Source organism: Hypomesus transpacificus, chromosome 21 (assembly GCF_021917145.1).
Source record: "Hypomesus transpacificus isolate Combined female chromosome 21, fHypTra1, whole genome shotgun sequence".
Classification (NCBI taxonomy): Eukaryota; Metazoa; Chordata; class Actinopteri; order Osmeriformes; family Osmeridae; genus Hypomesus; species Hypomesus transpacificus.
In genome coordinates, this window is record NC_061080.1 from 8,703,498 (window position 1) to 8,729,477 (window position 25,980).

Genomic DNA, 25,980 nt, shown 5'->3' on the forward strand with positions numbered 1-25,980 from the left:
TCTAAGGTGTGGGAGCATTTTACACAAAGTACATCGAAACAGTGTGTATCACAGTGTGATAAAAGCGTCTGCTAAATGCATAAATGTAATTGACCGAGGTAAAGTTAGTTTCATATTCGACATTTGTCTCAATTTCGGAAGACGCTACTTTGCAGCATCGCGTTAGGGACCGGGTGAAAACAACCCATACCATTAAAAAAAATGCGGGACTATTTTTGGGAATATAAACCTCAAACAGACACCAGAGTATCTTAATGTCTGGTATACGTCCACAGCCTTTACTTTTTCAAGGAGGTTTCAAATAAAATGATAGAAAATCACTCTGAGAATAGCTTAATCCTCACAAATCTTAACCTTTTTCAAAATGGTGTCAATTATTTTTAAAATATACAACAGATTATTCAAAATCGGTTTGTGCACATTCTGGTGATTTTTTTTAAAAAAGGGTTGGAAATGAATGCTTTTTAGTTTTTTTTATCCGATTCATCGATTAATCGGAAAAAATAATCGACAGATTAATCGATTATTAAAATAATTGTTTGTTGCAGCCCTAGCTCAATGCTATGTGTACGCGAGCCGCAGGTGCAACATGTGGCGTGAAGGTAGCTCAACCAATAGAATAAAAGGAATGTCATATTGAAAAAGTATCGTCATGACTCCACGATACATATTGTTACATTTTTGTATCGCAATGTATTGTACCATGATATATTGTTACACCCCTATTGATCAGGGCACCAACCTTAAAGTATGAATACTCTACTATGGATATGGACTTAACCACCATCACAGTATGCAAACTGACCCCCAGAGGCTATGGTATTACTTCGGAGCATGGAAAGCCCTACTGTGACTCAGAGGCCTTAAGTTAAAACTTACTTCGAAAGTTTGTTATCTGCCGCTTGTCTGGGGGTGGGTCGCGGGGGCAGCAACCTAAGCAGGGAGGCCCAGACTTCCCTCTCCCTGGCCACTTCCACCAGCTCTTCCTGGGGGACCCAGAGGCATTCCCAGGCCAGCTGAGATACATGGTCCCTCCAGCGTATCACAGCCGCTTTGCATTCGGTTGCGTACCGCTCCAGTGAGAGCTGAAGGTCGCGGCCCGATGAAGCCAACAGGACCACATCCTTTGCGAAAAGCAGCGACCCAATCCTGAGGTCACCAAATCCCCCCCCCCGCTGAACCGAGGGTAAACAAGTATTCCCACCCAAGCTCGACGCCTCTCACCAAGGGCAACTCCAGAGTAAAAGAGAGTCCAGCCCCTCTCAAGGAGCCTATGCTGTGCGTTGAGGCGAGGCCGACTATATCTAGCCGGAATCTCTCTATGTCGCGCTCCAGCTCAGGCTCGTTTCCCGCCAGCGAGGTGACGTTCCACGTCCCTAGAGCTAGCTTCTGCAGACGAGGATCGGACCGCCTTTGGCCGCTGCCACCCGTCTCACACTGCACCCGACCCCCATGACCCCTCCTGTAGGTGGTGAGCCCGCTGGAAGGGGGTCCCACGTTGCTTCTTTGGACTGAGCCCGGCTGGGCCCCATGGGAAAAGGCGCTCGCCATCGAGCCCCACCCCTAGGCCTGGCTCCAGGCATCAATACAATAATAATGAAACAATCAAATACAAACATGCCTTCAGAGCAATCGCTAACAAAGGTAATCACAATAAAACTAGGCGCCTAACGCACCAGAGCTCATATAGTAAACAACTCAGTGATTGGTATAGCTTTGCAATATATACACCCAAACCTGCATACGAAAATAAGGACACCGGCCATATGAAAGTAAGGTTGTCTAACGCAAGGCCGCAGTAGAACAAGTGTGATGCCTTTGCAAGACAAGGTAATACGTAAACACATTTTGGACTACTGCATTCACAAACTCTGTAAATATACATGTTACAATATTTAAAGTATTTAGAATGTAATACATACAATTGGAAACAAAATCCTATCAAACATGACATTAAAAGCTGTTTTGAACTATATTTACATGAACACAACTTTTATGAAAATGTCAATCTTCCTTGGTTCACCTTCCTCTTCAACTGTTGAGAAGCCTCTCCAGAAGTGTGTGCTAGAAGGTGTGAATGTCATTTTAACATTACAGTCCCTTTGGTGCAAATGAATGACAAATGTTGCTTGTGAAATTGCTTGTTTAAGCCAGTTGAAGGCACGGAACACATGCACATGTGTGCACATGATCAGGATGGTACCACCTCCTCCTTTTGAGCCAGGCAAGCCCCTGCCCAATATATCACCGCTTTGAGCTTTCTCTATTGTGGATACACAGGTGAATTTTTAACAGGCTTTTTGTTTCACATACACAGTCACAGTGTGGGCAGCTGTAGGTTGTCACTACTGTGTGAATCCTGCTGTGCTTCTTCAATTCATTACAGGTAGAAAAGGCTTTATCACAGCATTCACAGATGTAGGGCTTCTCACCAGTGTGTTTCCTTTTGCGGTGAAGGCTGAGAGTACTAGCCCGACTACAGGTTTGACCACAGAGGTCACAGCTGTAGGGCTTTTTTCCAGTGTGGATCCTGCTGTGCTTCGTCAATTCAGTAGAGGAAGAGAATGCTTTATTGCAGCATTCACACCAATAGGGCTTTTCCCCAGTGTGGGTCCTGCGGTGAAGACTGAGAGTACCAGCCCGGCTAAAGGTTTGACCACAGAGGTCACAGCTGTAGGGTTTTTCTCCTGTGTGGATCCTGCTGTGAACTCTGAAAGTGTCAACTCGGCTGAAGGTCTGACCACAGAGGTCACAGCTATAGGGTTTCTCTCCTGTGTGGGTCCTGCGGTGAACTCTGAAATGACTAGCCTGGCTAAAGGTTTGACCACAGAGGTCACAGCCATAGGGCTTCTCCCCAGTGTGGATCCGGCTGTGAACTCTGAAAGTCTCAACTTGGCTGAAGGTTTTACCACAGAGGTCACAGCTATAGGGTTTCTCTCCAGTGTGGACCCTGCAGTGAGCTCTGAAATTGCCAGCAATGTTAAAGGTTTGACCACAGACGTCACAGCTGTAGGGCTTCTCTCCAGTGTGGATCACCTGCTTGAGGTTTCTAGATAAGGAAAGGCTCTTCCGCCAGGTATAACAGTGCTGTGTCTCCATAACTCAGTTCTCTATTTGTTCTCTGGTCTCTTGTTTCTCTCTGGTTACTGATCTCTGGTTGATGCGCTCTCTGGTTGATCCTCTCTTTGTAATTTTTCTGGTGTTGGAAGAAGTCTTCCTCACCCTCCGCCCACAATCAAGAGATCTAGAGGAAACAGTTCTTAGTAAATAAGCATTCAGCCTTCACACAATACATTGTTTTACATATGTAACAGTGGTCATTTTGTGAGAAGTGTTTCTCAGGTTTATTTTGCCTGGAGAAACACAGAAAACTGCATGTCCAACAAACAACTCCTTTTAATAGTTTTTTGTTTGTTTACCAAATAATACTATAAACATCATAATACAATACGCAGGATATGTACATGTAATACAATTTACTATGGTTTCTGATTGCATCGTTTTAAATCCAATGATAATAACAATATACTTATAGCATATTTTTCATCTATGAGGCACCAGAAATATTACATTTTGTATTGAAAGCTGAGAATTACAAAACTAAAAGAAACTAGCGAGGTGCCTGTGATTAAATTGTTTTCTGATTGCAAAGGCACTGTTATTGATACCATTGGCTGTTTTTGCTATACTAAAACTTATATCCAAATGTGATCAATTGCTTTAATTAACAACAGATGAACTTCTGCAACAGGACCCTTCGAAGTCTGTGGAGAATAACCTATGTCATGTTGAATGTAACTTTTGGTGTAAGGAGGAATGATGAAGGTCAGCACGCTGACTAGGGAGTAAAAGTGTCAAAATGAAAGATTAGGTGAGGCTTTGGTCACAGCTGTAGGGTTTCTCTCCTGTGTGGGTCCTGCGGTGAACTCTAGAATGGCTAGCCTGGCCTCCCTCTCTTGGGGTCAAGGTAGACATAATTTGGACTGGGCAGAACTCTCAGACTTCTGTCAAGACTACTTTCTCCCGAAGGCCTTTATTTGATTTATTCTATGACTCCTGCTCTGTGAAACTGCACTGGCAACATCGGCTGGTTTTACTGTTCTGAGACTGAGAACATCCTGGTGTGTTGTATTCATTGTTGATTGCATCATTAAAGAACTTGGTCTGGCATTTAACCTTGTATCTTCCTGATTTGAACCTCAACTCTAGATAGACAGATACAGATGTGAGAAAGTAGGTGTACACAAGCACATACTGATACTGCAGCACACACACACACACATAAATCCAGGTGTCGGCACGCAAGTCAGAATTGAGGTAGGCTAAGAAAACAAAACTAAAGAAAGTTTCAAAATAATAGGCCCACCGATAATCTTATTTTGACTAAAACATAATAACAACATACTTAAATATAAGTATTTACATCACATTACATGAAGCCCCCAAAAAAATTAGGCTATTTGCGCTCAATTTACTGCGAGAGAAATTGGCTTGATTTCCTTACCAAAGCTGATATTAAACTTCGTCCCTGAACTGTAGCCTACATATAATGATGACGGGCCTGTGCCCTTTACACAACACGCCTGGCATCACGCCAGAAAATCCATGATAAAACACGGGCTGACACCTGGGACACACTGGCTGCGAAGTGCCCAGAAGCGTCACGATCGGCTACGACTGGCTCAAGGCTGTTCACACCAGTTGCGCATTTTTCCGCGCCGGTCACCAAGTCTTTCAGCTCCTCTGTGCTTTCCTTTATCGTATGTACCGTATTTTACGCAAACTAAGCCGTAGCTTGTACTCCAATTTCATAGTTTTCTCGTGCGGCTTACATTTGTAAGCGGCTTATAGTCCGGTTTTAGAACAAAAAAAGAAGCTTTGTCTCAAGATCTCTACAGACCGTGCAGCTAATTTAATGCTCAACACGGGGGCTTGTTACTTGAAGGAATTATTTACTGTGTAGTCTCAGTTAATCTATCACGGCTTAGAAATAGGCAAATGGCTTGTAGAACATAACATTTCATAATAGTTTCAGTTAATCAAACCGCTGCAAGACCCAGTGAAATGTTATAGGCTAGCTAGCAAAATAACGCTAGCATCGCTAACAACATTACTGATTCAACTTTGGTAGTGTAACCAAGCTCTTAAGTTAAGACGTATTTGTATATGATCGTGTGGACAATAAGACACGGCCGCGGTCTCTTTTCATAACTTGTATTTTACCACTGCTTTTCTTGACATTGCCATTCGAACAGCCCTCACTGATTTAATGTAATGCTTTCAGAATCAAGCCTACGGCAACTCCCGAGGGACAAAACACCCTTGTTCTTTGTCACATAGAATGGACTGCTTTCTGATTTGCAAGCTAGCTAAACTTATACTATATCTAAAATTATTTTGTAGACATAACAATGGATTCTGCCACTAAATGAGTGACTTATTTCTGGACATACTATCCTCAACCGAAGTGAGTTACACAATGCTGTAAGATTGCCTCTACTGTTAGTTCTGTTTTGATGTGTAATGCTATGGTCTATAGTTTAGATAATTTGAGTGTTCACCCTGATTGGGAATGTTGTCTAGTTAGATCGGTATCCAAGCTGTCCACTACGATAGTGTGTCATAGCATTGGTCCGCTCAACGTTAGCTGGCACAACAGTAACGTTCTTTGCTTTCAAAGTGCGGCTTATATTCCGTGTGTATCGGTGTACTCCGATTTACAAACACAAAGTGCTCATTCTGGCGGCGTGCGGCCAATACACGATGCAGCTTATTTTCCGTTAAGTACGGTAATGCTGACATGGTACATAAACATAACATAGGCTCAAGGGCGTAGGTTTGCATAGGGTCTATAGGGACTAGTCATGACCAAAGTTTGGGAAAGACATTGTCCCCACCAATATTTTGTTAATTTCCCCCAAAAATATTTTGCACAATATATTTGCAAAACTCATTCGTATTATTATCTATACTAGGTTTGTCTCCCATAAAAGTGAAAAATACATTTCCAAGTTAACCAATACGCCCTCGAGCCTGTGTGACAAGATGTCATTTAATTGGCTGAAGTGGCAGAGTCAGAAACACTGAATCGTGACTTGCAGAAAGAGGGCAGTCGTCTGACATGGTAAGCTAATACCATAAGGAAATAATAAAGCCTCATATTAGTATTTCGTTTGGTCTCAGCATTGATATTTTTTACCCTTTAGTGCTTTGTAGATAGGAAAATGTTACCCAAATAGAAAAGGGATATAAGAAGTTTTTTCACCACTCAGAGTGTAAGTCGCTATCAAGAAGGTCGTTGTCAGTTAGCTAGTACTACTAGCTAACTAACGACGTGGGTAGTTTTGGAAAACTACCCACACAGTGCAAACCTGCTAGCCTTACATCGCCACCTATTCTACAATGGAAACATCTTTTGAAAGTTGTTAGAGTAGTAGGGCATGTAACTTTTTCTTGTATTAAATATATCCCTAGAGTACGGTGTTCATTTTAGTACATACTCAAACCTCACACTCAAGTGTCAGACTCAAATGAAAAGGCGTCAAGTCTTAGACCAAAAGTCGTCAGACTCAGACAAAACACCCTCAAACTAAACACAGTCATTCTCAGACAAAACGCCCTCAAACTAAACAGTCATTCTCAGACAAAACGCCCTCAAACAAAACGCCGTCATTCTCAGACAAAACGCTCTCAAACCAAACGCCGTCAATCTCAGACAAAATGCTCAAAACAAACATGGATACTGCGAACAACATCGTTTGAGTCTGAGATCTGAGGACATGGTGGGTTTCATGTGACATCACACAGTGGTCGCAGCGCCATTTTAAGGGTTGAATCGCAAGACGCCGTCTATCTGTTGTGCTGTGGGCTGTGATATTTTATAACATAAAATCTCGAATACATAAATGTACCTTTTACAATGTCCCAAAAAACCCTGAGCGTCGTGAGAAATGGATTGCTGCTATCAAGAGGGATCACTGGACTCCTACAGAACAAAAAATGTGAGCATGTATAACGTTATTCTGACCAGGTAGCTAGCATTATGCTAGCATTAGCTCTATCTATATGGTTGAATTATGTTATGCTACTTGTTGGAGTGGTGTTCGTATGCTAAACTACTTTTCATTTGGTGCCCTGATGAGACTGATATTACAACAGAATCTGATGGCAATTCAGTTAAGTGATATAAACGCTATATTTTGTAGGGCTGTCCCCACTCAGGTCAACTACTTGATTTTCTGGTCGATATGCTCTTGGTCGAGTAAGATTTATGGCGTATATATGGCACGCAAAATAGATGTGTAAACCCTTGTCATTGATACGCAGAAGTATGAGACTGGGTTGGTGGAGTGGACGCCATGCCGACTGCTGAGTCTTCTGCCTCTTTTAGGCTGTCACTCATAACTCTGAGTTGAAGCCACGCCCCCTACGCAAAATCGGGGCCAAAAGTCTGAAACTAAAAAAATAAAATTAATTAAAAAAATAAGCCGTAAAAAAAAAAGTTTACGATCTGAAAACATGAAATGTGAAACTGAAAATATTAAACTGAAATGAAAATGTATAATTTATTCAAAATAATTCCAGAAATGTAATCGAAATGTTATTTCAACCTCAAAAATTTTTGGTACACTTGTAGTTTGACCAAAACATACATTTTCAATACAAGCTTTAGTTTTTCGACTAAAGATTTTTTTTTCGAATTTAAAAAACATTTGGCTAACCAACAGCTCCCTCATCTAACTTTGACAACTTTTTTTTCTGACAGAGTTTTGTCTGAGACTGAGGGCGTTTTGTCTGAGAATGGCGGCATTTGGTTTGAGAGCGTTTTGTCTGAGAATGACGGCGTTTAGTATGATGGCGTTTTGTCCGAGAATGACGGCGTTTGGTTTGAGAGCGTTTTGTCTGAGAATGACAAATGAGGTTTTTCTGAGACTGAAGCCGTTTCGCCTGAGTCTGACAACTTTTGGTCTGAGATCTGTGGATGTCCTAAAATGAACACCGTATTAGCGTCTGCAATCATTCGACCATTGTGTTAGCAGCAGCTGGTCTTGTTTAAGCCAGAAGGATAAAGCTAACCTACCCACATACTAGTTTAGCCTAGTACCATCAGGCTAGCAACTCAAAAGTGATATTACCTGCTAATAAATAGGCCAATATGATCCCTTGGATAGTAATATGTCTATCCCTGTAATCTTGACCAATGACAGCAGTCAACTAAGCATGGTTAGTGTCTTTATTAAATTGATGAATTACTGTGCAAGAAAAACAGCAACCTGAAGCTAAAGATGTAAAGCAGGTTGGTGATCAATCAGCATCATGGGTTTAGGTGAGAAGTTGAATTGTCAATTTTGGTAAACATTGCATTAAATTGCTTTATTTTTTATTTTTTATTAAGGCATTATTTTAAAATACATTCAGGAAACTCAAAAGCAGCAGCTGGACCATCAGGGCTTCAGGTGAGGTCTTACTCATGGAATTTCATTAAGAATTTCCATGCATTGGGACGTTGGGGGAATCTGACCTTATGTCAGGCACTTTTTGATTTGGAATTATGTGATGTTGAATAAAAAAAACAAGGCTGTTCCATAAAACCTGAACCTAAATATTCTAAATTGCTTTCAAAATAAATACATATTCTACTCTTATAAAGGTCTACATTTATTCATTAAGGCATTATTCTGCAATGCATTCAGGAAAGTCAGTCCAGTGCAGACATAGGGCAGGTTGAGGAAGCAGTAGCTGGACCATCAGGGCTTCAGGTGAGGTCTTAAATTGATTCTGTGTTGAGGTGTACTATCATGACTGACGGTGTAAACATTGTCTACCTGTTGTAGTGAATTATGAAAAGTTTTCTTTGCTCTTTGAAGAACAGTCAGTTTGAGCGACAGTGACCTCCAAAGATGTCAGAGTGGTAGTGCCCTGGATTTGGGGAGTGAACCATACCAGCCTGATCCGAAATTCATTGAAGTACAGCAACTTCAGCACAAGAAATTACGGTTTTAGGCAAAGTGGTATAGTCAGTATCCGTGGTGCATTATAATCCAACTTTGAAAAAGGTACTTTGTTTTGAGTGTGTCGTATCATACACAATAAAATAGCCCACTCTGGAAAAAAAGAATGACCCAGCCTTCTGCTTAAATGGTTTCAGTAATTGGAAAAATGCCATTGGAAGCTTTAATCGCCATCAAGCGAGTAAAGCACACCATCATGCTGTAACAACAAATGCATTGGAGAAAACGTCAGTTCACACCCAATTACTAAGTGCAATGGCTAAAACACAGCAGGAGGCAAGGCACTGTCTAATGAAAATTATGGGATGCATGAGGTATCTTGCTAGACAGGGGCTTGCTTTTAGAGGACATGAGGTAGACAAGGGTAATTTGTACCACCTTGTCAAATTCATGGCAACAGAAGACCCTCTTCTGGCCTCTGGGCTGACACGTTATCTTACCTTGTTTGGCAACACAGTTGTGAAGGAAATAGCCTCAGACATCAGGTCCCTGCCATTGTCCAATTATCTGTCATAATGGATTGACTGGTCCTGCAACTTAGTCAGGTGAGACCTATATTTCAAAATATATATCATTCAAATGTTAATTCATACTGAATGACACCAACGAGTTCAACAGATTCAGTGATGTGGAATGAGATCGGGAGCTTGTTATGTTAATTTAGCCTATTCAGCCTCCTAGGTATGTTCTTTATGTTATTGTATAGCTGAATAACTTGATGTGTTACGTTAACATACCAGACACCTATTCAGCCTGTTCTGTGTGCTAATGTGTAGTTGAATAACTTGCCTTTCCCGATTAAATGTCTGTTCTTGGTCTTGGATTTTGTGAAATACATTTTGAAATGCGACTGATAGTCCAGTGCGACTTTTGTTTTTTTTCCCCTTTTCATTACGCATTTTTTGACTGATGCGACTTATACTACGGAGCATACGGTAATCATTAAGTCTACAACTTTACTACCGTAAACCGTAGTTTACAATTAATGCAAGCGTCTCGCAACATTTTTTGACCAGCTGCCGAAACGATTGCTGCAGTTATGCTGCCCCAGACAAGGTTAGTTTCGCAGCATACATTGAGATAGTAACTGGGCTGTTGAACTTGTTTTATGGAACCAAACCTACTGAAAATCTGTCAGACTAACCAACACAATAACTACTCTCATCTTCCGAATAAACGTACCGGTACGTTTATTTTTTTTACCCGAATAATCCACCCGGTACATTCTTATTTTGGATGGGACGTTTATTTTTTGGGGGAAAATCGAGACATAATTTTAGAAAATTCCATGATTTTTTTTTCGGAATTTGAACTCTGATGTGAAAACGTTTGCTACTTTAGCTAGCTAGCTACTGGCAAGTAGCTTACATTAGCCAACGAAATTAGCTACCAACTGGTTGTCAGTGCAAGCCAGTAAATGTTAGCCAGAGCCTAATTATGGCTACTTTGTCGGATCGGATGTTATCTCTAGCTACTGTACACTCACATAACATAACGAGTCATTTTCGGTTTCAGGGTACTCAGGATATTCTTTTGTTTGGCAGTAATTGGGGGCGTTGTATCTGCGCATTAGCATATTTAAGGCGGTTAGCATTACAGAGGCAGCCTCGTCGCACGAAGACTCAGTCGAACAAAGACAAGTAGTCTACCTGCGGAGTCCACCGAGGAAGGCCGACGAGGCGGATCACCTCTTCTGATAAGTATCAAGCCATTTATATTCATATCTGGATTATATTCTACCTAGAATTTATTCATAGCTAGCATGTGTTTCCTTAGCATTCCTGTTCATTACACTACCCGTAGACGTAGATATGTCACAAAGTATAGTCGGTCAACTTCCAACCTTCACTACATATCCAGTTCTTCTCCACCTGCCCTGTCTCTTTCCTTAGGGCTCTGGAACTGCCAGTCTGCTGTGAACAAGGCAGACTTCATCCCGGCGTTTGCATCCCATGCTTCTCTTCATGCCCTTGCGCTGACTGAGACATGGATCCGCCCAGAGAACACTGCAACTCCAGCTACTCTCTCCGTCAAGCACTCCTTCACTCACTCACCCCGCTCAACCGGGCGGGGTGGTGGGACAGGGTTGCTTCTTTCCCCACATATTAAATACACATCCACACCACTCTCTGTTACTGCCAAATCATTTGAACACCATTATGTGATGCTAACTAATCCTATCAAAGCATGCTTAATTGTTCTTTATCGCCCACCAGGACCGCTAGCCGACTTTGTGGAGGAGCTGGACATGCTCCTCAGCGTCCTTCCGGATGATGGAACCCCCCTGATAATCCTTGGGGACTTCAACATCCACCTTCAAGGAATGCAGGCTGTCGACTTCTTGTCTCTCCTGACCTCCTTCGACCTGACGCTGCTGAGCACACCGGCGACCCACAAGGCAGGCAAACAGCTAGACCTCGTCCTGACACGTAACTGTATCACTGACTTAACCTCTGTAACCCCACTGCACATCTCTGATCACTACTTTATCCAATTCACTGTCTCTCTCCCTCCAATCCCTCCTACCTCCCCTCCCCTCCCCTCGTAACTTTCCGGCGCAACCTCCGCTCGCTATCCCCCTCCCACTTCTCCTCTATTGTAACATCCTCCCTCCCTCCCATTGACGAGTTCTCGTCCCACCCCACTAACACTGCCACCGACACCTTGCTAACCACTTTAACTGCATCACTTGACTCTCTCTGTCCCCTGTCTACCAGGCCTGCACGATCTTCTCCCCCCTGCCCATGGCTTACGGATGTTATTCGTGAAGAACGGTCCACCCTTCGAGCAGCTGAGAGGAGATGGCGCAAGTCCAAAGACGGTCTGGACCTTGATAAGTATCACTCCCTCCTCAAATCCTTCTCTTCTCACATAACTGGTGCCAAAACCCTCTACTTCCTTAACAAAATTAACTCTGCTTCAAACCCCCACAAACTTTTCTCTACCTTCTCCACCCTTCTTAACCCACCTCCCCCACCCCCTCCCTCCACCCTGACAGCAGACGACTTCTCCTCCTTCTTTGAGAAAAAAGTCGCCGACATTAGCAGTCGGTTCCCTAAACCCACCCTTCCTACCCCCTCACCCTCCATTACTGACCCAACTAAATGTCTAAACTCCTTCTCTCCCCTGTCCGAGGCAGAGCTCTCTGACCTCATTCTCTCTCATCGCCCCACCTCTCCAAGTTGGACTACTGCAACTCGCTGCTCGCCGGTCTCCCATCATGCGCAACCCGCCCTCTTCAGAGGATTCAGAACGCAGCGGCCCGTCTGGTCTACAATCTACCCAGACGCTCCCACGTTACCCCGCTCCTCATCTCCCTCCACTGGCTACCCATAACGGCCCGCATCAGATTCAAGACCCTGGTACTGACCTTCCGAGCAGTGAACGGGACTGCGCCCGACTACATCAAGTCTCTCCTGCAGCCTTACACCCCCACCCGCCACCTACGGTCTTCTTCAGACAACGTCTGGTGGTCCCACCTCTCAAGACCGCCCGGTCCCAGCACAAGCTCTTCTCCTGCCTGGCACCCCAGTGGTGGAATCAACTCCCCACCTCCATCAGAGACACGGACTGTCTCTCCACCTTCAAGAGAAGGCTCAAGACACACTTGTTCCGGGAGTACAATGGTACTTAGGAATGGTTTGCTGAACCCAACGCTAGTTTCCTCAAGGTTCACAATGACTCTTGCTTAGACTGTTGCTCTTGTTGGTTAGTGGTAGCTGATTTAAACTGTTGTATTCTTTTTTAGTTAATCGTATTTTTATTGCTTTCCTACAGGTACACCTGCACTTAGAGATTAATGTTGTGTAATTTTTAACTTGTTTAACTACATGCTCTTATGGTTTCTTCCCTTTAGCACTATTTTTTGGTTGTTCACAATATGTACTTCTTGTTTTTGACTACCCGCAATGCTGTGGGGCTATCTTGTTGTTATTATCAGTGACCTATGCACTTTGTGAAGCTCTCTCTTGGAAGTCGCGTTGGATAAAAGCGTCTGCTAAATGAATAAATGTAAATGTAAATAACGGTTCCCATTCAGCACACCAGCATGACAGTCACAACCTATAGACAACGACCCTCTCATCGTCAAATAGAAATCCCAGGGCATTTACTTTTTTATATTTTGCAAACTCAAGTACAGTAGATACTTTGAAGGTGTAACTAGTACTGGTGCAAGTTCAGGATTGTATGCCGCACAAGACGCGGAATATGAGGTGCTACGAGATGATGTAATTAGAAATATCACAGCACCTGCAATTGTGCTGCGCGGCAGTCGTGTCTACTATAAGTTTGAGGTACCGTATACCAGTAGTCATGGCATGTTTGTTATTTGACAGATTTGTAACTATGTATTTCCAAGCTACAGGCATTGAAGTATTTTCCTAATGCTTTATTTGGTAGTGGTTGTCATGTTGACTGTAAGCTGTTTAAGGAAAAGTGATAGTATTAGTACATGTATGTTTGTAACTAGACAGCCTCTTTTTTTACTTTGTAATAACTAAGTATGTCCAGTGGTTTTCATGTTATGTTGCAGTCATGTTGACTGTAAGTTTTTGAGGAAAACTACCATATATTTGTAACAGCCTCTTTTTAGAAAATTTCTAATAATTATCATGTATTTCCAAACTACAAGTGTTTAAGTTTTTTCATAACAATTGTATATTTGCTGTCCATTTCTACTCCTGATTGCAAGTGACAATAAAAGATGTGCACTTACACTGATAGGAACACATTTTGATCGCATATGGACACAGTGTGCTGATTTGGCAATTTTCCGGGGGGTACTTTTATTCCGGGGGGTACTTTTATTCCGGGGGGTACTTTTATTCCGGGGGGTACTTTTATTCCGGGGGGTACTTTTATTCGATTTTGAGGATTTGTCCGGGGGGTACTTTTATTCCGGGGGGTAGTTTTATTCGGAAGATAAGAGTACCTGGTTTATTCAGTTACTTGCTTTATGGAACAGGCCTCTGGTCGCTTTCTTTCAGCCTGCTTATGTCACATTCTAATTGGGTGGAGAAGAATACAAGGTTCATCCCAAGGTTAATCCCAATACAAGTTCTTTGTAGTTTAATAAGTGTCGATTCAAATCAAACAGTTAATACACCAAAGTCTTGTCAGAAGTCCTTATCAAAGTTCAGTCGAGCCAAGTTCTACCTGGGCTCCGCAAAGCACACAGGTCTTATACTCTTCCTAAGGGGGAGGTGTTTGTCAGACACCATTGATGGGGAGGGGATGTCCTCATCCTCTCAGGTTTCAGAAGGACTTTGTGGGCAGTCTAGAGATCTGGAATACATTCTCCACTGCCTGAAACCAGTTCGGTCTCCTCCTTCTCTTGACCCAGAGATGTGTGGCCTTATCATCTCTGGTGTGGTCATTCCGTTTCCCTTAATAGGTAGGGATGGGCGTGGTTAATCGGTTATCCGAATATCCTAAAGTAAGTTAGTATTCGAATACTGTTTTTGAATACTTATGTAGGAGTAGTAATAAATGATTCCATGTGTTGTGAATTCTAATAGTTGCGACGTAAAAAAATTAAAATGGTAGGCTACCAATAATTCCTTTGGTAATAATTTGTTTCTCAAAACGTTATTATATTAGATATTAATAAAAAATGATTCACACCTTCACAAAATCCCCACGCCCAACCCAAAATCCATAAATGTAACATCCTATACAAAATTCACACCCCATTCAAGTCCTATCTGCCAGAAACCAAAGAATAGAAATAAGTTCCCTTGTCCTGAGACCTGCTTTCTTACCTGCCTGTTTCTTCATACATTTGTCCACCTCACCTGTTGCTTCAGCTGGCTCTCTCACAGCAGCATGTTTAGGGATGGGGATCGTTAATTTTTATCGATGCCATTCGAGACAGCTAACCACCATCTAAAGGAATGAATTTGGCAAATGTTTAGCAGCACCCACACAACCCACGCCACCTATCAACACCGGCTGCCACACATTGCGTTTCGTTATAAAAAAAAAAAAATATGCTATTTAAAACACGCAGCTGCATTTCCTTTCCCTGCTCTTCCTCCGTCTCTCTGTCACTCACGCGCAATGATGGCTTTAAAGAGGCCAGTGTGAGTCGGCTGGTGGGAGCAAGTGGGAGGCTGGTGAGCCATTTCCATCGCAGCACTGTAGCGATAGTAGGGTCAAAATCTGCCCTTACACAAGCTCATTAAGCACTGTCCAACACATTGGAACTCGGTCTGTGACATGTTTGAGCATCTCCATGAGTCAAGATGGGCAGTGGCAGCAAAACCATCACGCTGAGTGATGCCAGGACTCTGGAGCTCACAGATGACAACTTGCAAACGATCGAAAACATCATGCCGGCACTCCAGTCCTACTACAGCATTGTGCAACGAGACCCATGTGTTCATAAGCTTGGAGCACCCCGTGACACACAGCCTCCTGACAAGGCACCTAATCCCAAACTCTACACAGAGTCCCGAAAAGCTGTGGACTTAAGAAAGCAGTGGCAACCTCGCTGAGAAAGCATGAAGTTTCAAATAAAATGATAGAAAATCACTAATCTTTGAAAATAGCTTAATCCTCGCAAATCTTAACTTTTTTCAAAATTGTGTCAACAAATCTTAAATATACACCAGATCATTCGAATAAAGTCTGTTTTACTTCCACAACCTTTCAATTTTCAATAAAGTTTTAAACGAAACTCAAATAGATTGCTCATCTTGGCAAATAGCATTAAATCCACGCTAATATTCATAACTTTTTAAAAATTGTGTGCCTGTTGGTGCACATTCTGAAGAGTTTTTGCACTGTAAATTTGCACTGTCAGTTCTGTTTTTGAATAAAGGGTTGGAAATGAATGCTTTTTTGTTTTTGATCCGATTCATCGATTAAATCGAAAAAATAATTGACAGATTAATCAATTATTAAAATAATCATTAGTTGCTGCCCTAGTTATTACCAAATCAATGTGTGTGTGTGTGTGTATATGTGCGCATTATATTACAACAACAACAAATATAACTGTATGGTCCATCCTGGCAATAGTCCATTCCGGCGGTGACGGGCCTTATATTGGATTATTATTTATTAGGGATGCACCGATCCGACCTTTTCAGTCCCGATACCGATGCCTGGGCTTTGTGTATCTATGATACCGACCCGATACCGTTGTTGAATTAAAAGTATAAAAACGGTATACCTCCCACCTTATACCTTCCTTCCACCATGTGGAAGAGACTAAAGGCACCAGACTTTACAAACTAAGACAAAAATAACATAAGTAATGTACTGAATTCTTATTATTTGTAATTTAAAAAACAAATGTGCTTTCAAAATGCGAAAATAGAATGTAATCAAACGTATTAAAATAAATTAAATGTAGCAGTAGAATTGGTGTGTATTGGTCAAACATACAATAGTAATCAATCAATTACAAAAACTTGGTAAACATTACATTGTAAATATTAGAATTCTTATTTATTTGTTGTTGCTGGTTGCTGGTGTGTAAACCATGGAAGTTTTTAGATTGAAGCATTGCACCGTGCGGTGTACAGCTTGTGTCCAACCAGTGGATAGATAAACTTAAAAGTAACATCGAGCGAGCCAAAGAGTCGGCTGTGTGGAGATATTTCACGCTTGCCACGCCGTAGTCAAGTAGTTTAACGGCTGCTTGCAATGTCTGCAAAGTAATTATTTTGAGGGGTGGTGGTAGTACTGTAAAGTACAATCCTACCAATTTAATCAAGCACATCCAAAAGCACAATGCTAGGAGCACGCCGAATTCCTGCAGCTCAACGACTCTACTATACTGTAGAATCTACAGTGTAGATTAACCCGTTAACCTGTTAAGGAGTAGCGTCTCACATATGTGATCGTTTGTATGCGGGTCTCACAGCGCAACGTCGCATATGCGATTTCGAAAATTCAATTTGAATATTTTTCAAAATCATTATTTTTGATATAATCATTACTTTTTATTATAAAAATGATCAGTTGCAATATATCGCAGCACCAAAAACGATTGCGCTCATTTACATATACCGTACGATAAGTCAATATATTGACTATCGCGACAAGCCTACTGAGAGTGAGCTCATGCCGGGAAATATCAAACTGATGATTTAACGTTTCGACCAAGCTTTAATAAGGTTGATATGCCGAAACTAAAGTTATATTGATAGTAAAACTCGGATGGAATATGTATATGACGGATGGAATGACTGCGCATCAGCCAATCGGAATGCTCGTACTCGTAACTTTTTTAGTCTTGTTTTTAACTCAAGTGTTGTCTCCTCTGAGGCAGTTGTTTTTGTTTGTAAAAAATAATCAAGTGTGATGATGCAGTATGGTATGGTTATTTTGTACCATTTCTTAATTGAATTTACAGAACAATTACTCAGTGTTTCCCCTGTTGATTGGCCCGCCACGGTTAAATTTCTACCGCCACGGTATCAGAATTAGAGCTGTACAAAATTGTAGGCCGTCTATCAGCCGTGATTGTTAGAGCGCATGTCGGAGAATAGCACAGACGCGTTTCACAGCGCAGTTGAGATTGGCGTGTGCATCCTTGAGAACTGAAAGTCGTATAAAACATGTTGTCAGTTCATTTAAGCCTGTTATTGTATTAGTCTATAGTTCTAGCAAATTTAAATTAAGTTAACTGGTGATTTTCGTTGTTTGTATTCTTCCCCTGCTAGCGAAAATGCACGTCTGTTGATTCGATAGCGATTGCTGCCCTTGCTCACGTTTGTATTTTAGGTGCATTATTATGCTTAAGTAGCCTAGTTTTAATGAATAAATAGTGGGTATTGTTATTATTTGCTACAGAATGCTTAGCCTATCAAGATCAAATGAAGCAGACAGTGTACATGCTTCCGAGTGGCCTACCTTAATCTGTAGGCTAGGCCACTGCATTTACAACAAGTTGTTACGTAAATTATTAATTGGCAGCATTTATGCCATTTAGAACATACTGTAAGGTGTCTTTAAGTATGCAAATTGTATTTATTTAGGGGAAATAGGACAAAAATATGTGCAATATTACATTAGCTATTAGACTATTACATTCGGGGGGGGGGGGGGGGGTGTTGTAGACCTGACCTGCCCCCACTGCTAAAAAAAATCCTAGGGGAAACACTGTTACTATACCAAGATGTATACCGTAACCGTGATATAAAATAACTCTTACCGTGATAGAAGATTTTGGCCATATCGCCCAACCCTAGTAGCCATGTTGCCTAATTGGCTATTTTTGCGTTATTCGCCAAGTTAAGAGCTACGCCTGAAGACGCATGCGTATTACAAGTTCCTCGTCTTTGCTTCATGTTCAATAAATTGATCATTCATTTATTTTCTTTATTTAATCCTTATTTAATCTAACAGTATAAATCACAATTATTGCCAGAATGTGTGGTGGTTCATATGTGTATAATTTCGGATACTTTAAATAGTGAAATAATTTCAAATCTCCATCCCTATTATCTGGTAGTGCTCACTGGCCTTGAGCATGCTGACTCTATATTCCCTGCAGTTGTGCAATCACCCCATGCACCCCTCCCTGTTAGTATGCCAACTTCTTGTTTTTCCTCTTATTCTCTTAGACAATTTCATTTAAATACAGGTGACATATTGATACATGTGGAATATATATATATATATATATATATATATATATATATATATATATATATATATATTCAACATTATTATTACATATTTTGATATATCTGAAGCGTTGATTGTATTTTCATTCAAAAAGAAGCATTGATTTGAAGCATTTGATTTGATTTCAACCATACTTGCTAGCAAGTTAGTCAAGTCCCGGGTTCATCTAGTTAGCCTACTTATCACCATCTTGATTAATTTTAAAGAGTTACAGTGCGTTTACACTGCAGCGACACAAATCGCTTGCCTTCCCACAGTTCACCACGTTCGGGGGCGTATCAAACAGATTAATGTAGAATTGTAGTTCTCTAAAGTCACTGTTGTAGTTGTCATGGCCAAGTGTGCAGACTTGGGCTACGTACTCGCAACATCGATCAAAATACTATTTCTATACAAAATACAAAACTGTTTAATAGACATACACGTTGACATGTGTAAAAACGTTTTATGATACTCAGTCTCTGCTAATCTGTCGATACGACCAGGGAATTTCAGCCGGAGTTCCAATTACTACTGTAACTAGCTAGTTACCAGAACAAAGTTACGTAATGTGACGAGAATCTGAATTTGAACGTACAAAAAACCCACCAGGAGCACCGGCAACGTCGGCAAACCTGCACCAGGCCTCATTCTTTTAATTAATGTATTTGTACAAAGACAGAGACGTCTCGTACAGGACTGGATATGCAACCACAGGTGATTAGTTTCTCCTTCATCTTAAAAACTGAAAGCTAGAAATGTTTACCATGGTTGCTACGTTTCGAGAAACAAGAAAACACTGATTGGCCATCGCTAGTGAAAATCGCTCCTCATTTGCATAAAGTTGAGAAAATCTCAACACGATCGCGTTGCGTCGCTACCCACAATGCACCACGTAAGCGATTCGTCGGCCTCCATTAAAAACTAGAAAACGCATTTCCTGCTGAAAATGCGTTGAAATGCTGAAAACCGTTTTCTTTTTTTTTTTTGCTGAAAATACAGAAACGAAAAAATACCTGCAAGCTGAAATTATTAAAAAAAATTGTGAGTCACACTAAAGAGGCAGTGTGGTAGCTGAACTGCATCATCTAACAAAGCTAAGTGCTTAAATACAATGCGGGACAATAAGTTTGAACGTTGTGAAGCAATCAAAGAAAAAGTTGAATTTCAAGAGGCAGTGTGGAAGCTGAACTGCATCAACTAACAACGCTAAGAGCTTAAATAGCCTACAATGCGGGAGAAGCTGAAAGTTTAACTGTTAAACAGAAGTAGGCTAGCTAGTCGTAAAAAGAATATTATAGTTTTAACAGCTGAAATTAGTCGGGATAGTAATATCAGTTGCAGATGTAGCAATGTATCATTGAGTGCGTTTACTCGGCTTTCTTAGTAGGATTCAATGTGTTGATTGAATGAAAAATACAACAGTAGGGCCGATACAGGAAGACACAGCGACACTTTGTTGCAGAAGGATGATGGTGCAAGTTCTGTCCGTGGAGCATACAACGATTAATAAAAAGAATCATGTAGACGTGTTTGAGTAATCGCATAACGAATTACACATGTAAACGGAACAATCGTATTATTGGCATAAACCGACAATGGCCATCGGGTTTCTCATAGTCTAGTGAACGCACTCGGTGGCGTAGTAGAACAAAACAGTAGTGATGTTACGCTCAATACCGTGCTCACGAAGCTGTATCGACCTTTCGAAACAATTGGTACCGATACAAACATGTCGAGCGTGGCCTCAAATGGGCAAAAACCACGTGATTAGAGTCGAAGTGTCGTCCGAAGCATCAGACGTCACACGAGCAGCTGAGACAAAAGGCGTTTTATTCAAACGCTTAAAAGACATCAGAAATCACTAATATTCGTAAGTTATAAAGAGGAGACAGGCCTATTTACAGACGCTATAGAATACATTCATTGACAGAGCCAGAGATGCAGATAGATACAGATATGATATCGTACACAAGCACATAGACTACATATTTCTCTAGTTTTACCAGCGTTCTTATGTGGCCATCCCTTTCCCGGTTGCAAAAGCATGTTCCAAAACCTTAACCGCTCGCTTACATTATCATATAATAATGTATTCATTTAACATTTACTTCCACTAAAACAGGGTGAGTGGATGCGATCTCACTTTGTCTGAGTGAGAGGCTGTGCTCTTACCACATTGCCATACTAAGTTGAGCGCTCCATCTAATTAATATTATAAGAACCTAAAATTAAATGTAATAAACGTAAAGTAGCAAAGACGTTACGTTGTTTATAATACAACAAGATATATGATAACATATTTTTGACACTTGCAAATCGAAACATTTGTCACATAACCTTTATTTATCAAGTTGTCAATGACGATTGTGAGACTGACGTCTCGAGGACTTGACGTCACTTGATTCCTTCCTTCGCTCGATACAGTCGCCATACCATAAACTGACCAGCAGATGTCCCTATGGAGAAGATGTATCGAACGCTTCGAAAAAGCGATACTTTTGAGACAATTGTGTCACATAGCTCGTTGCTTCGGAAAGCTTTGTTTCCCCCATCACTACAAAACAGTATCATAAGCATAGTAGTTAGTGAAAGAGATATTAGCAGCATCTGCAGAATTAGTAGTTGTAGTAGTGGCATAAAAATGCACAAAATTAGCTATATATTGATCCAAAAACGAAGCATGAAGAGCGAAAATTGTGGCAATGCTGGCAAACTAGAAATACTTTTTGAAACTGATTTCGAAGCTCCCCTCCACTCTAACCCTACGTTCACACTGCAGCGACGCGAATCGTTCTCTAAAGTCACTGTTGTAGTTGTAATGGCCAAGTGTGCAGACTTGGGTATACGTACTCTTAACATCGATCAAAATACAACTTGTTTACAAAATACAAAACTGTTTAATAAACATACACGTTGACATGTGTAAACAAGTTTTATTATATTACTCGAAGTGTCTGCTAATCTGTCGATACAACTAGGGAGTCCCAGCCTGGCCAATTAGCTAACTCTCGTTACCACAGAACGAAGTTACGTAATGTGACTAGACTGAATTTGAAAGTACAAAATACCCACCAGGAGCACCGACAATTTCGGCAACCTTGCGCCATGCTTCATTTTTTATATTAACATATCTGTACGAATACAGAGACGTGTCATACAGTACTGGGTACCCAGCCACACAATCAGTTTCTCCTCCATCTTGAAACCTAGAAATGTTCACCATGGTTGCTATGTTACGAGAAACGAGCCAACACTCCGATTGGACATAGCTAGCAAAAATCTCTCTTCATTTGCATAAAGTTGAGAAAATCTCAACTCTGTCGCGTCGCTTCCCTACCCACAATGCACCACGCAAGCGATTCGCCTGGCTCCATAGAAAACGTGTTGTCGCTCGCATCGCGTCGCTGCAGTGTGAACTGTAAGCGTTTCAGTCTGCACTCTAGGCTCTCACGTACACACCCATGTAAATCTCAGAAACGGTTTAAAAAACGTATGAAACATAATCAGTGATATAAAAAAAAAAGTTGAATAGATATCATAAGCTTTTTTTTCTTCTTTTTTATAGTTTAGGGTTTTGTCAACATTTTAAAGTTTAAATGGTGGCTGTAGCTGAAGAATTGAGGAAGAAGAAGGATTTGAAAGTTGAAGAAGTTTAAGAGGATTGAGGAATTGAAAAAAAAACTCAATTGGAAAACCATGTAAAGAATATTATGAATAATTGATTTATATTAATTCAAGCATAAGAGGTACAAAGCTCAAAAGATATAGCAGTCATAGCCTGAAACTGCTGAATTTTTTGATAGCTGAACGGTTTTAATAGCTGATGATTTGAAGGCGCTGAAAGGTGTCGCGGAAGAAATAGAAGAAGAATGCGAAGAAGTTGAAGATTGAAAGAACAATACTTGGAATGCTGAAGCAGCATTCCAACAATGAATGGAAAACATGTCGCTCGCATTGCGTCGCTGCAGTGTAAACGCACCGTAATGGTACGCTCTACTGTATACAGTAACATCAGTGCTCAAAGTGGGCCGGTACTCACCGGTACGCAGTACCGACACCTCTACATTTGACTCTTAAGCGTACCAGCACCTTTTCTTGCGTAGCGGCACCTTTTCTTGCGTGCCGGTACGATAGATTAGAAAAAGTTATCTGGACAGCATCAACTGATCCCTCAGTAAAACAGATTTTTCACTGCTCCTTTCAAACCTAGAAATTAAACAACTTTCGTTTGTAAGTAATCATGTTAGCCTGGCTTCAGAAAGGCATCTAAAGGCATCTACCGGGAGAAGAATAACGATGGAAAACGAGGATAAGAAACGCAAGGGTGGGGCTGAAAAATAAAGAGACCTATCTTTCACTAGACAAGGTTTTACCAATTAAAAAACAACCATTTTTATTTTACACAAGGCTCAAAAAACTATTTTGCGCTCAAATAAAGGCCAAAAAAGTTGGCCTTTAAGTATCAAACTCACGAACTAGCATCACATCAAACACAGACTATGCATGCATTAGCAGGCAGCTGTGGTGGCATAACTATACACAAGTTTACGTGCCAAAACCAGGGGGCCGCCATAACTCTACACATATGCAATTAATTTCCGCCGGAAGTGGTTTGCACAGCGTCTGCCGGTGTAAACACAGCAATGTCTATGCTAGCTTGGGATCACGGTCCTACTACTTTGACATACTTGTCGCTTGACATTTACTACTGGATAAGTTGCCAACGTTGTCGCATGTACTTGTGGATAACGTCGTCGCCATATGGACTATGTACTTTTAAGTACATTTTAGAGTAGATTTATAGTTATAAAGCTTTTGCCAGTCCATCATTTTGGAGCTTTTAAAATGGAGCAAAGGCAAAGTCAGAAGATGACTTTAGTCAGTGATTCATTAACACATTCAAAACCTTTGTTGTCTAGCTCTTCAATCTCTCAGCAAAATGTAGGCTAATTATTTGGCCAAAGGATGCCACACGTATCAGACAGAAGTTGTTCTTTAAATTCGTAGCCCGACATTAAAAACATAGTCGGTTGACTGATCGCATTGTTGTACCCAGTCAAAGGAATAAACACACAGGAACTTCATGAACATTCAATGGTCTTGCCAGTTATCCTGGCAAAACATGTAGAATAATGTTCTTTATTTATTGCCAGGACACAGTCCAAGTAGCCAAGGCATACGTAACATTGAAAGCTAATTTGTTCGGAATTTCTAGGCTATACTTGATGATACATGTTGAACATCAACCTATTCAATTTAACAACTTCAGAAGGACAAGACAGGCAGTAACCTTATTTATGTGGCTTGTCACTGCCTGAAGTTCCAATGTATCTATCTATTCTTCCTATGAACCCGGTTATGACTGCTTTAAACAAGTACCGGTTGGCTACACACCTCATGCCGGGCTTATACAGATGTGTGTATTTGAAAGGTTTGAATTATTATATCCACATATCCACTGCAACAATAATAATATACTCTCCACATAATCCACTGCAACAATTGGACAATGGAACACCAACAAAATGTGAATAGCCTACAAACAATACTACTGTAGTGTAAAGGGCCCTATTATCGTCCACTCTAAATCTCCAACGTTCGGGGCCCCATTTTCGTCCACAACCTTTTCTTCCGTTAATTTCTTAAAGAAGATATGCAGCAGCAACGGAAGAAAGTAACTCATCGATATGTACACATCTTATATTGCTGCACACCAAATTACAGCTTCTTACTTTGATATTTGAGTATGTAAATACGCTCTCAAACCGTATGTGTAGCATCTGCCTTCCGCAGCGTCAAACTGACATTTCTCCATTGAAAGTGGTTGGGTGGACGATAATGGGACCACTTACGCTAGCTGTAACAGGCTAGAGGCGATTCTAGGTTTTAAAACTGGTCGTAGTACTCTAACCACTCGTTCGGGTGCTTTCTCGAGTGTTTGCAACCAACTACCACACACGTCGTTCCCGAACTACTTTTCTTCATGTTGTAAATTGTATATCCTCTTTGTCACTGCGATATCAGTGCTTAGTCGGCACAACGGAGCTAGCTAGCAAAACAAACCCAGCCCACTAGAACGGAAGTGGATTGCAGAGCAGTTCTGGAAGTAGAGCGGAAACGGCTCAAAAACTTGTCTGGTGAGCTGGTCTGGATAAAAGTCCAGGGCCTATTTTTACTCCCAGACCGTCCCTGCCGCCCCGCAACATTAAGCCACCCCCCTGATCAAATATGCTCCCGAGGCTATGCATTTATGTTGTTAATAAATAGGCTAACAATAAATTGTTGTTGTACCAGCAATCCAAGTTTTGTTCTTTACTGTAGAAATCTCAAATTTCATAATGATTTGCCAATGCAAGAGTACCGGCACGTTTTTTTCTCCACTTCAAGCACTGAGTAACATAACACAATGAAAGAAAATACCGGAAGGTCAACGGTAGGCCTACTGTAACTAGCACCGTGGTGAGCTTAAAACTAAACACACAAACACAAATCCTGGACACAACGATGTCAAAACCAACGCATAATGCAAACCTTGAGTCTAGTTGTTAGATTTGCAACAGTGCTTTAAACTTCAAAAGCAGAAATAAAACGTAAGGCATATAATTAACTTTACATACCTGCAGTACGGTAAACAACTTTCAACCTTTCAGACTGGACAGGACAGCGGCGTTCTTCTTTTAATGGCAGATTGCCACCAACGTTCATGAGATGCAGCACCGCCACCTACTGTTCTGGAGTGAGAGGCCGTGCTCCTCCTACAGTGGGGTTTGGGTGAAGACAACAGCACAATTAGAATGGGATTTATTCGCCATGAAAGTTTGCACAGACAAGGAATTTACTTTGGCAGGAAGGTGCATACAATAAACATATAGGAACCTACAATTTAAATATGTGGACTATCTATACAAAGGGTACATAGGGTACATAAACTAGCAGTCCTAAGTGGAATTAGAATTCAATAAAATGTACAATAAAATTAAATATAAAATGTCATAAAATTAAATATAAGTTACCACTTACAATATAAAATACAACTATTATAAAAAAATACAAATGTGCAAGATACAATTGTGTGATGTAATGTGTTTTAAGTAGTCATTAGAGTCAGTGTGGACTAGGGCTGGGCGATAAATCGATACAAATAACTTGTAAAGAAGTAATGACTTCCCTCGATAAAGATATCGTAACATTAATTCATTTTCAATAATGTCGATAGAGAATAATTAGGAACAGCAGACCATTTAATTTCTGTATTAAAAGGTCTTAAAAAGTCTTAAATTTAACTTGTTTACACCTGAAGAAACCCTGTGAAGCCCCCACCCCCCACTCCAGAGACAAGATAATT

At 41.0% G+C, this 25,980-nt stretch overlaps 1 protein-coding gene across 2 annotated transcripts; it reads right to left on the bottom strand.

Moving 5' to 3' along the window:
• Window positions 1–629: 629 nt before the first annotated feature.
• LOC124483353 (zinc finger protein 239-like) lies at window positions 630–25,331 on the bottom strand. 2 transcript variants are annotated; one of them, XM_047043777.1, is made up of 3 exons: window positions 25,253–25,331; window positions 9,452–9,563; window positions 630–3,244 (listed from the first exon to the last, which is right to left on the bottom strand). In XM_047043777.1, the coding sequence occupies exon 3, from the start codon at window positions 3,097–3,099 to the stop codon at window positions 2,245–2,247; it is 855 nt and encodes a 284-aa protein (XP_046899733.1). In that variant the 5' UTR covers window positions 3,100–3,244; window positions 9,452–9,563; window positions 25,253–25,331; the 3' UTR covers window positions 630–2,244. The 2 variants fall into 2 exon arrangements, with proteins under 2 accessions (XP_046899733.1, XP_046899732.1); XM_047043776.1 differs by lacking the exon at window positions 9,452–9,563 and having other exon boundaries at window positions 25,253–25,330.
• Between the last annotated feature and the right edge of the window lie 649 nt (window positions 25,332–25,980).

Bases quoted from the DNA above. Each gene is read 5' to 3' on its own strand.
- LOC124483353 (XM_047043777.1), bottom strand. From the start codon at position 3,099: ATGGAGACACAGCACTGTTATACCTGGCGGAAGAGCCTTTCCTTATCT.